The following is a 13,082-nucleotide window of genomic DNA, read 5'->3' as shown; positions in this document are numbered from 1 at the left end:
TAATTGCCAATTCCCGTACGCCGCCTACGGTGGCTCAATCAACAACTCGTCCTCCGCAGTATAGCAAAGGGGGCTTCGGATTTCCTTCTTCCCTGTGGTTGCTGAGCAGTATTCCCGCCTTCGGCATTGTACCTCGAGGGCTCTATCACTTTACTAGTGATTTGGCGATATTTCACCAAATTTGTCGGCAGTGCAGGTAATTTCTTCCGAAAACTGGAGTTCAAACATGATAAATGTCGTCAAATTTAGGGCTGCCAGTATGTCATTAAAGAATTTCAATGGTATATGGGCGAAATAGCTACTTCCAAAAAACTGTGCGGTCCTTCTACATATAACTAAGTCATATGCTGTTTTTTTTTTTTTTTTTGTATTGATTTGGCCAAATGCATACTGGGAAGCCCACGAAATGTAGCAAAACTGAAAATTTTTACGAATCAAAAATGTGTTTGATTAATCAATAGCATACATAGCTTGGTCGAAACTCTGATCTGTAACTATACATAGCACATTTTTTATATTTATGTCACGCCGTAGTTAAATGCTGACTTATACCAAATTTTCAACAAACATTTTTGTACATGTATATTGCCTATAAAAATTTGCACATTTTGCAAATGTAATCGAATATTCGTTTCCCCAGGTCGACCGGAATTTTTAGCAGTCACAGGAGAAATGGGCAGTCTTCCCTGCAACATTTCCTACCCCTTTGGAAGACGATGCAGCCACACTAATTCTATGGTACAGGGAGGACCTGGACAACCCCATATACACACTGGACATCAGGAAAGCTGCCTTGAAGAATGCTCGACACTTTCCAAGTCCGGAGATGGAGGGGAAGGCATACTTCGACACAAGCGTCCATCCGCCTTTGCTCAAGATATACCCCATTCGAAAAGAAGACGAAGGGGATTACAAGTGCCGAGTAGATCTCAGAAGATCTCGAACGTTCATTCATTACATCCGTCTAAAAATCATAGGTAATTTGAAAAATATTTTTTTTTTACCTGAAACTTCTGAAAAGGATATAATACGTAGTAACAAGTTTATTTATTTTATTTTTATTGCAATGCTAATACATTTTGTAGTAAGCCGAAAACTTGCGTTTAAAACAAGCAGGAAATACCATATCATTTATTAGCACAGAATTTTCTAATAACTTAGACCAATGTATGTTAGGCAAAATATCTGTTTGTGTACGAGTAATGTAACAGCAATGTATAACGACCAAGCGTTTCTTTAAAATAAGTCCTTTTTATCACGTGACTAATATATAAGTAGATTACTTTAATGTAAGTGTTAATCATTAACAAGGAATTAATAGTGTAGAAAATTGGTATAAAACGGTGTCATATACATATATATATATATATATATATATATATATATATATATATATATATATATATATATATATATATATATGCATATTTGATGAATAGCATTTTGCCAATGCAAGCAGTATAATATGTTTTGTTTTGTTTTTGTTCTGCAGTGCCTCCAAAAGTTGTGATAACCGATATACAAGGTCAACCTTTACAAGATGTCATTGGTCCCTATGACGAAGGATCTAGCGTATCTTTAATTTGTGAAGCTTCTGAAGGTGAGTATGTTTCAAATTCACTCGTCTAAAAAATTAGTAAAGTACTTGTATATTGAGTTCTTGGTAAGAATATTCAAAGAGATATAATATGCTGAACAACGTCCTCCCGTGAGCAATTTTACTTATTGTATTAACAATAGAATTTTCAAAATGTACAGCACAATAGTATTACCGGGTTGAGCTATAGCGGGAAATTTCAAATTGTAATTATAGCACGCTCATCTGATACCATGGAATGATCCATGCTGATAAAATACTTAATAGCCAAAGTTCGATCCTTGTCTGCTTGGCCATCTGGTGAAAAACTGGAAAGTATAGGCAATAAAATTTTATCTCTTTGTACTCATCAGTTGAGCTATGGTCAAGAAAAACTTGATTCAAAAGGTGTTAAACATTTATGATGCTCTTATTACAGAGGAATGTATCTAGTTAAGGGGAGTTGCCAGGTAGTAATGACCTGTGACGATTTGAGTGAGTTCGACAGGAGAGCCTGAAGGGAGCAGGTGATCCACCAGATCAACTTTTATAATCTCGGTCAAACTTTATTGTTGTGAAGCGGTCAGAACCTGCACTCTGATCTGCAAATCCTCATCAATGCAGACAACTTAACAGGAAATAACAGCATTTAGACAGCATTAGTACAGGGTGTGGGTAAAAAGAAAAATAATCCTCAGACAAAAGTTCCGTCCTCGAACAGAAGTAAACTTGTTTTTTTTTTATCAGTGTTTTTATTTCTTTTGTAAACCATTCTAATTCGAAATTATTTTATAATGTATAGTCTAGTTTACATATTTATACTTTGTCTTTTTTTATTTTGTAAAGCGAACGATCTGCTGTTTTAAAGTTGTTAAACAAGAAGAACGACAGTTCATTTGCACAGCGTGCCTCGGGAAACGTTGTCTGATGCAATCAGACTTATGAATGATCTTGGAAATAATAGTTTCTGGCGGGGAATATGACAAATGCGTTCAGTAAAAAAGTCCATTTTTCGTAAAACTATCAAAAGGCGAGCTAAATTAATTTTGTTTGTCTCCACGAGGGAGGCCGAAATAAAAATATGTGAGAAGTCATAGTGACTAATGGAAAATTAGAGCTCAGGAAGAAGCCGAATAAGTTCATTAACCTTTCATTAAAGAAAGAAAAAAAAAAACAAGGCAAAAACTTTTGTAACTTGCCACCAGTCAGTACTGACAGAGATTCCATTATATATATGAGAAGCTCTTTATCGTCCAACCAGATCATCACTCGAACGAAAGGAATTATTCTTTAGATACTCCAAACTAAATGTCAAAGTTAAACATGACCCAAAACTTAATGTCTTTGTTAGTTGCACAAGCAACAAAAAATCTTTGGGTTTTGTGTGGGTGAGGATGTTTAAATAAATCAAAACTTCTACCAAAGGCTCCTTTTAGCAGATCTTGTACTTGCTTAGTCCAATAGGAACTTCAGCAATGAAGCCTGGACAATTTTGTATGAATCTGCCTCGGCCAGCAAGGCGATAAAGACATCAAAACACGGCAATTTTTCCTGTTTACCTGAATTTACTGGATAACCTACTCACTACATCTCAATCTCATAGAATGCAACGTTTGATAATTGCATCACACATAGAGTAAAATCATAATATGACAACATGCAATGATTTTTTTTTGTTTACACGCAAGACATTACAAGAAGGATTTACATCTCTCGTGAGAGGAAGAACAACCAGGGAACCAGCAAGAGTTGAACCCAGAATGTGCACACGGTGTAGAAAGTAATTGTTCTTACCACTAAGGCATGCATGGAGTCCTAACCCACTATTTCAGTTGTACAGGGTTTCTAAAAGCCTTTAACTTCTTAAAAAATATCATCAAAAAAAAAAAAAAAAAGCAAATTGTGGTACGAATATGCGGTTTGCGCCATAATACTTCGCAGGCTCAAGATTTTTTTTTATGACATCGTAAAACAAAAAGTGCAAGTATAAGTACCTTACTTTGGTGGTTGTATCATCAAAGTAAGGAAAACCGGATACAATTATTTTTGCTTCTTTTTTTTCTTGTCCTAAACTTAGAGAAGAGTCTTTAACATCTTTTCGTGCTGCTATAAAAACCTTTTTATTTTTCTAAAGAAAACTTTAATAAATGTATGTCTTACAGGCGATCCTCTTCCATCAGTCATGTGGTGGAAAAGCAGCAGTCTTATAGACGATACCTACAACATTACTACAGAAGATATCGTACAAAATGATGTGATCCTATCAGATTTACAACGATCAGATCTTTTAACAGAAATATCATGTCATGCATCAAATACTAATCTTTCAAAGCCTAGAACTGCAATGGTGATATTAGACCTTAACTGTAAGTAAAAACATTTATTTCCAATATGTTATAATTATTATCATTGTCCATTGATTATTTATTTTATTACTTCCAGTTTGTATGTTTAAAAATTAATGCTGTAAAGTTGATAAATAATGTGAAAAGTTACTTAAGTGGAAAGCGTAATGTTTGCCCTACTTCCCTGGAAAACAACTGGCACTTTTTACCCTAACAAAACTTTTAACTAAGCAATATGCTGCAAATTACGAAACAAATAACGTACATAGTTTTTTTTTATCATTTACAACTGCACTGTTAAATAATTAATAAACTTTTATGGTAAAAATTAATGTAAAATGGAGTGTTTACAGTACCGAAAAAAATGTAGTAAATTGTACTAACAAAAATAAACGAATACAACGCCAATCGATACACCATGTGACTTAAAGAGTAAAGCACATAACAACGTATTTCCCTTCACTCGATGTGTCGCGACTTGTATGATAGGCAGTAGAGGCGCCGGGTAATTCAAGGTTGAAACCTGCTGCACGCATTTTGCGTTTTTGAACTCTCGTTTATTCTAATCGAAAATGTTACAGTAAAAATTGATTTTACGAAAATAGTTTCTCGCAACATGGATGTCAGTAACTTTTACCGCAAAATTTCAACAGTGTGGGGAAAATGTTCGTGATAGTAGAAAAGTTTTTTAACTGTACGACGAACAATACTGATATCAAGAGCATACCAGAAGGAGAGATGAGGCAATTTTTTATTTTTCTTTCTATTATTTTAAATAATGGTTCAGTAAAACGTCATTGCTTGTTTTTGACCGTAAAAGTAAGAGAAATAATAAATATGCGAGAAAGGAGACTTTATTTATCTAAAAAGTACCGCTAAAAACAAAACAAAAAAAAATATCAAAAATTAAACAGATATTTAAATAATTATCAGAAATTAAAAATTGGAATATTGTGATTCAAGATACAGAAAATGTGTATAATTCGGTCTGTTTGTCTCCTCCCCCCCCCTTTAATAACTCTCGAGTGAACAGTATGATTCGAACAATTTTTCCATCAGTTTTTAACGTTTCAAAGCACTTAAGATAGCTTCTACTAGCAAAACTAGTTCAAAAACGCCGACCCAGGGAACATTTCAGGCACATATAAAACCGACAGTAAGAAGCAGATTTGCTTTAAACTACCTTTTCGGGGAAAATTCGTGGGTAAGAATAAGAAACGATTTTTTTTTTTATTTGGCTATTTTAAGGCTATTTTTTGAATAGTTCAAAACTTTTTAAAATTAACGACAATGCAAAAAAATGGCACCAAAGAATTGAAAAAAAAGGGACCGATTCCAAATACTTTCGCAATTTTTGGTTTCAAGAAATCAAAAAAAAAAAAAAAAAAACATTAATTAGAAATTAAATACCACATTTCGTACACTTAATATTGACGCAAGAGATGAATATGATTTATTTAAAAATAAACAAATTTAAGGCGGAAGGGGGTTTGGATTCAGTAGGAAAATGACCAACTCCCAACTTCGGCTCTGACTTATATAAATTTAGGGCCTTAGATTTCAACTCTTGTAAATTCTCAAATCGGTCTGACTCCACTTCTTCTTCCGCAACCTTGTCATATATACATACTCAGAGGGGAAATGAATGACTCCGACACATTAAAATTTACTCCCGGCTCCGACTCCAACTTCTTTACCCCATAATCAATCATACTCCGACACCCTGACTTCTGATAAAAATAAATTATTGTTGAGATGATTTGTTTTTATTTTCATTCTAGAGATTTAACTAACTAACGTTTTGTTTATCAACGGGAATTAAATAGAAATTCGGAATGTTTTACTTTTTATCAGAAATAAAAAGATGTACTCGTATGGAAAATTTTGACGAATTATTTAAGAGGGAATTCTACTATGTATGAATATATTTTCTAAAATATACTTATTTTTTGAGTGTTTTAAATCGGGGGAAAAATAAAACCTGAGGCGTTTAATTTGTGTCAAAACAAAAAAAGAAGAAACGTTTTGTTGTTAAATAAAATCTTTAAGTTTGAGGAAATTTTTATTTTAACTTTTTTTTTGAAGAAAATCTTTTAGTTTGCGAATTTTTTTTTACCTCTTAAAAAATTAAAAAAATAAAAAGGACATATTTTAGGAAAACATATTTTAGCTGCATTGTTTAAAAATTCTACGACTTTTTTTTGCTGTTTTTTTACGTATCTATTTTATCAGATGAAAAAGATATGTTTTTAAAAATTAACTGCAAAAGTTTAACAGGTATGTTTGACATAATTTGCACCGTTAGCTTAAAATTTAATACTGATCAGATGCTAAAAAACCGATGTTAGCATACGAAAACTTAGACTCGTATAGTTCAGGAGAGAACTCTTTGTTCCCTAACAGTTGGCACTCTGGTAACGTCTGTAGCACTTAAAACATTTGCAATATTAGTTTTTTCGTCATTGACAGTGCTTGTAATTCAGGCTTCATTGTAAATTGCAATCTGACTAAACTTTGGTAACTTCTGTAACTCTTCAAACATTTGCAATATGTGTTTTTTCATTATTTACAGCTTATAACTTAAACTTCATTGTAAAAAACAAGCTGAGCAAGCTCATTGAGCTGTGGAAATTGCACAGCACGTTGATTATAAAAGACCAAACTGTTCAGAGCAAATGCATCAAGTTTTGCAATAAAAGAATAACAACTAAATTTAAACCATACGAAAGAAGCAGACTGCTTTCAGTGAAGCTTTCTCAGCATTTTTCTTGTACTTGTTTTTGACTTTTTTGTTAAAAAATATTTCTCTTGTAGCTCAAGAAGATCCTTAAATGTCTAATATGGCCCCTTGCGACATTCGGCTATTCCCCAAACTAAAGAAGCCATTGAAAGGTTAGGGCAGCTTTTATCGGTTCGTCAATTTACGTGAAATTAAAAAACCATCCCCAAGTGCAATACAATTCACATCAGTCAAACTCTGACTGTCAGCGACTGACACCATTTTAATTTTCCTGACTTTTACTAATGAAATTTCGTTCTACTTCACAGTAAGACCAATCGAAGTGAAAGTGGTGCCCAGGAGACGAGCCCTATCAGTTGGGTGGATAGCTCAACTGGTTTGTGAAGCTCGTGGTGCTCGCCCTCAAGCAGTCCTAACTTGGTGGAGGGAAGACAAAGAAGTGCAGGGTACAACAGAAACTGTAATGGAAGATGGAAACCTCACACTCAGCACATACGCATTTACGCCAAGACCGGAAGAAAACGGGAAAACTGTTACTTGCAAAGCTAGTCATCCTACACTGAAAATGGAGCCTATACAGGACACAGTCACCCTTATAGTTCATTGTAAGTAGATTTGACAAATTTGTACACTTCATACTAATTTTGCATTTAAAAGTTAGTCATACTCTTCTAGAACTGAAATACTAGAGGCGTTAAAAAAGTAAATTACACTCGAACAATTTAGGTCAAAAAACATTTTTTGAGAAGTGTGCTATAATACAATACTGCCGTGCTAAGTGCACGGTCGTGCTAAAGTCGTATCTGCAGCTGAGGTCAAACCGAAAAACTGCTATTTAAAGTTTCATACCTCCATGTATTTGATCCAGGTTTCACTTTTTTAGATTTTTTTTTAAAAAATAGTTCAAATCCACAAATGACAATAAAACATTGCATAGGGGTAAAACATGTTATAAAGAACCACCTCGCGACAATAACTCAATCTTGACAAAAAGTGTAGATACCACTTTTGTGCTTAGCACGGCAGAATAGTACACAGATACATCACACTGTTTTACTAGAAAACCTCCCAGTCGCTGCAGACATTCGTCGAACCGTAGCAATAATCGTTCGATGCCCTGACGATAGAAATCTGCTCCCTGGTCCTTGAGCCAACTTAGAACAGCTCTTTGAACCTGGTGACCGCTGGTAAATTTTCTTCTACCCAATGTTCTTTGAGTTTGCCGAGCGCGTGGAAGTCGCAGGGCGCCAGATTGGGAGTGTAGGGTGGATGCTGTCAGATCTCCCCTCAAAAACTGCGAAGCAAATCCTGTGTTGTGCGCGACTTGTGAGGTTTTCCATTGTCGTGCAAGTGGACAACACGATGAATCTATGTACTTGTTAAACGTTTTTCCCATAAAAACGTACTGTTCCGCGGACTTCATCGTTGGAGTACGTTTCCAGTTGCCGCGCCATTTTTTTCTTGTGCTACGCAGCAACGATTCCAACTATCCGAATGAAATTAGTACAGTTGGAAGCTGTGGAACTAAAGTATCGTTTGCGCAAGTTCCCTTCTTGTTACGGGATGCTGCCATTTATGGGGAAACAAGTGTAACTTACTTTTTGAATGCCCTAAATGTATGAACGATAATTTACACAGGTAAGTTGAGTAATCCTGCAGGAAATACAAAATGTGCAGTAAAGGATGTATGTTATGGGATACGTTCACAACTGCATCAAAACTGTTATTTAATTACTAGCCGTGCTCTTCTAGAACTGAAACAATAGTTTACGCAAATAAAATAGTAACCCTGTAAGGAATACACAGCGTGATGTGCAGTAACGAACGTATCTTATGACATGCAATCGCCACTTCTTCAAAACTGTTATTTAATTATTGTTTCTGAAAATTTTTGGAGTTTAATTGCATTACGTAGAAGTAGAAATCATGTTCTTCATGAAGTGCATGCATTTGAACGAGTATCTAATACATTTGGAACCTTGTAGAGAATATTGAACTACGACAGATGCGTCTGTTACCGTAGAAATTGAAATCTGTTGCCATATGGAACGAAATCAATAGGATTAAAAAAAATTTGGAAATAAATGATTGATCTAGTTCAAGCAAAAATATTTTTTTTACAGAGTGAATGATTATATATTTTTGTATTTTTTTAATTCTACAATATTAACATAAACAATAATTAGAATTGAAGAAAATGCATTGAATACTATGAATTGACATTGTGGATCATCCAGTAAGTATTTTATTGCGATGCAATATATATGCACTTATTCATATTTTTTCCCGCTGTATCTCAGTTAAATATTTACAATTTGTTCATTACCCTATACTTATATTTACATTTGCCATAAGTTTTTTTCATTACAAGTTAATTTTTCACTCACTTGAAATACGAATTTGATTCATGAATTGAAATTGAACTTCTAGCTCGCGCATATAAGTAATAGCATCTATTTTGCATTTATATACTTTTTTCTTGCATTCTTTTTATCATAACGCAATCTGAAAGTATCGATAAACTCTGCAGTTAAGTGAGTATTAATATAATATATATTTTTCATGATTAACTTGATGCATTTGTTAGTTTTGCGGTCATCCAATTTATATTAAGAAACTAGGAAAATAAACACAAACTCACGGTGATCTGTATGAATACCGTGATAGTGGATGAACACTTAAAAATATGTCTTTGAAAGGTGTGGTTTGATAGTTTAAATTTATATTAACATTATAGTTGTTTTGGTAACAGAGTACATTGTGCTTTCTTTAATATTAATAAAAGTCTTAAAAATACTTTTAAACACATTATTTTTGATTCAATTTAAAACTCCCTAAGCTTCGGTTTTTTTGTCTAGAAGTAGTACTTATTTATTTTACATTCAGGGTAAATGTCAAAAATAATAATTCCTATGTTTATGCTCTCAAAGTTTTGCTTGCATTTGCATTGAATATAACTGAAGTAAACAAAGAGATTTGATGAAATTTCCCTTCAAAAGAATTTCACGCAATAAAAGTATAATATTTCAAAATATATTTCTTTCGCTTGAGAACTTTCAAACAAATATTACCCGTTCCTGACTTCAAAAATTTTATACGCAGTCTGAATTTACGACCGTTGAACTAAAGGTAATCTTTAGATGTTTGAAAAGACGAGGCATTCGAAACTCGCAATAAAACTGCAAGTTTGAAAAATGTTTACATGCATAAAAATTTTGATTTTAGAAGAAATACTCTTGTTTCTAGTTCTTGCCTCCATAAAAAAAATATGTACAGAAATGATTCCACTGTGAATTAGCTAGTTCGTTTACATATAAAAAAATAGAAAAAAGGTAAAATATTGCTGCTGAGGTAATGTAGTAATTCTTTAATCAATTCTTAATTTTTCTGGAATATATTTCTATCATATAGGAAATATTTTGTGTTTTAAAAAAACATATCACATTTACCAAATAAAAGCAAGAAAAAAAATACAATTACGTGTTTAGCACAAAAATATATTTGCTCAAACCAAAATGATATTTGGAGAAGTAGGATCTGGTGATAACGGGCTCACTAAAGTGCACGGCTTTTTCAACCTATATGTAAGCATTTTAGTTCGTAGTTTTTCATACAGATTCATGAAATATGAATGGTTCCATTTTAAAATGGTTAAATATAGATTTGAATGAAAATATAGATGAATAAAGTTGTATTTTTAAAAATTCTACACATTCCATCTATGAATGGAGTGACATGGTCATATAATTATATATTTAGAACTGTAAAGGACCTAAGTTAAATATTAAATACTAATCTTTGTTTTATGCTTCTGGAGTAAAAGATAAGAATATTTTCAGATTTATCTCATAAGGTTGAACAGTTTTTTTTTCACACCCATTACACTTCATCTTATTTTATATCAATGTAGGCACATACTTGAAGATATAAATATTCATTTTGAGAATATTTTTTTCTTTCCATTATCAAATGACATTTTCTTACAGTACAGCTTCGAAAACTTCTCAACATATAGGTTTCTCTTCGTTCATAAAATATATAAACTATAATAAAAGTTTTGTTTTACTACACAGATTTATTTTTATTTACTACATGCAATTTTCAACTAAGAGTAATATAATTTATTACTATACTTGTTGCAGTTGCACCTCAACTAATGTTGGCTTTGGGAGCCAGCAATCAACACTCTGGCATCAAGGAAGGCAGTGATGTGTATTTTGAATGCAACATTAAAGCCAACCCTCCTGTAATGAATGTTTCTTGGTTTGTTGGGAGTGACCAGTTGAGTAGCAACGTATCTAGAGGCATTATCGTCGACAATCAATCGCTCATCTTGCAACGAGTAACCAAGGAACAGAGAGGATTTTATAGATGCAGAGCAGCAAACACTGAAGGGGAAGGCGACAGTGATGTTGTAAAACTAGACATTCAATGTAAGTAAACATACTTTGTAAACATTATTTGCAAATAGTTAACTACTACGCTTTGTTTTAATGTGTATGCTTTTTTTTCATGCAAATTAAAAGTAGCACTACATAGTTATACAATTATACATTTATGCACATACATACAAATCTGCACATTTTGACCAGATTTTTAAAAATTTAAACATTTAAATTTTATTTATTAGCAATGCTTTGAAACATAGATTTTGAGTCATAAAAATATTTTTACTTAAAGAACTGTGGCAACTGTAAAGAAATTATGAAACTTTGACACCTAAGTAAAAACACTCAACCGTGGTAACTTTGTCATATACGGTCTGGTAGGGTTAGAGGGTCACAAAGTCCAAGTTTTTTAACACAGATGCTAATAAATAAAATAGATATTTAAACAATTGAATTTTTTGCTGTTATTTTCTATTGCAATGATAAACAGCAAAATGTATTGAATTTTAAGGAGAAAAAAAATATCAACCATTAGTGCAATAATTTCTTTGAGTGTTGTTTTATTCTTCATATTTGACCAACACCTAACAATTCACAGAAACACTGAGTTTCAATTTATTGTTCGTGTAATTTATCTAACACTGGAAATAATCTAGATTATATGCAGTTTGATGAATTTTTGATGTATTCACTATGCTGTATATTTTCCTAAATGTTCGTGACAACGAGAGCTGTTAGCTGTTGCTGCGTTATTGAAAGCCATGTTTAAGTTTTATTTGAATTTGAGGCAAAGACCTGCTGACTTACTTCACATTTTGCCCGTAGTTTATACAGTTAAAATAACAAAATATATAACTTTTGATTTTGTTGCGTCATTAAAATAAATATCTGAGATTTTATTACTAGACATACGTTACGTGGCACTTTCTTCAACGATGTGCAGTAGAGTACGCAAAAACCAATAAGAAACATATGAAGTGCACTTATAAGTAAAAATAATTGTCTCTCTAAAGTGGTTAAAAACGTATATGATGAAGTTTTATAATGTATAAATATATTCAACCAAATCAATTACTGAATTATGAAAAAATTGAAATGAAAACGTTAAACAGTCTAATCTTGTAGCAGTTACTTACAGTTAAGTAGTTTTTTTATACATTCTACGGCCTTTTAGGTTCTAATAGCTAAACTTCGAGTCGAGATTCGTTAAGTTTCTATTGAACGATATTAAAAACGGCTTTAGCTCTTTTACGCGTCCTTATGCGGAGGCAATATATTATTTTATAACTTTTCATGCAGTTACAATGCAAGTTTCTAAGGAAATATTTGTGATGATGTCATTTGACGCTAACATGAGCAAAACTTTCCTCCAAACGTATGCACCAGTTGCACATCTGGTAAATTGTAAGAAAATATTTGCAGAATCATGTCAATTATTCTTGCTACTACAATATAAGTTTCTAAGCAAATATTCGTGTTAGTGTCGTCTGAAGCTAACAGCAACTAAATTTTCTCCCAAATGCACCAATTGTGCGTCTAGTAAATTTTAAGAAACTATTTTTCACAATCATTTCAATGAATCATGCTACTTCAAGATCAGTTTCGAAGCAAACATTTTAGTTGGTGTTATTTGAATCTAACTTCAACTAGATTTTCTTCCAAAATTATGAATCCGTTGTACGTCTGGTAAACTGTAAGAAAATATTTGCAGAATCATGTCAATTATTTATGCTACTAAAATATAAGTTTCTAAGCAAATACTTGTGTTACTGTCATCTGAAGCTAACATCAACTAAATTTTCTTTGAAAGTATGCACCAGTTGTACATCTGGTAAACTGTAACAAAATATTTTCAGAATCATGTCAATGAATCATGCTGCTGCAGTATAAGTTTCTAAGCAAATATTTGTGTTTGTGCCATCTGAAGCTAATATCAACTAAACTTTTTTCCAAACGTACCCACTTATTATACATCTGGTAAATTGTAAGATAAAAGTTTCAGAATCAAGTCGTAATAACTATCGGTAAAATAC

At 32.7% G+C, this 13,082-nt stretch overlaps 1 protein-coding gene across 1 annotated transcript in view; it reads left to right on the top strand.

Moving 5' to 3' along the window:
* The first annotated feature begins 226 nt into the window (after positions 1 to 226).
* LOC129224751 (nephrin-like) overlaps positions 227 to 13,082 on the top strand; it is a 45,285-nt gene continuing 32,429 nt past the window's right edge. The window contains 7 exon segments of the mRNA XM_054859300.1: positions 227 to 257; positions 641 to 699; positions 701 to 977; positions 1,493 to 1,600; positions 3,739 to 3,942; positions 6,970 to 7,266; positions 10,804 to 11,094. Of these exon segments, the coding sequence (XP_054715275.1) occupies positions 227 to 257; positions 641 to 699; positions 701 to 977; positions 1,493 to 1,600; positions 3,739 to 3,942; positions 6,970 to 7,266; positions 10,804 to 11,094 (1,267 nt within the window).

The sequence above is a fragment of the Uloborus diversus genome, chromosome 6, assembly GCF_026930045.1.
Source record: "Uloborus diversus isolate 005 chromosome 6, Udiv.v.3.1, whole genome shotgun sequence".
Lineage (NCBI taxonomy): Eukaryota > Metazoa > Arthropoda > Arachnida > Araneae > Uloboridae > Uloborus > Uloborus diversus.
The sequence above is the reverse complement of the archived record's forward strand: the minus strand, read 5'-3'. Positions and strand labels throughout refer to the sequence as shown.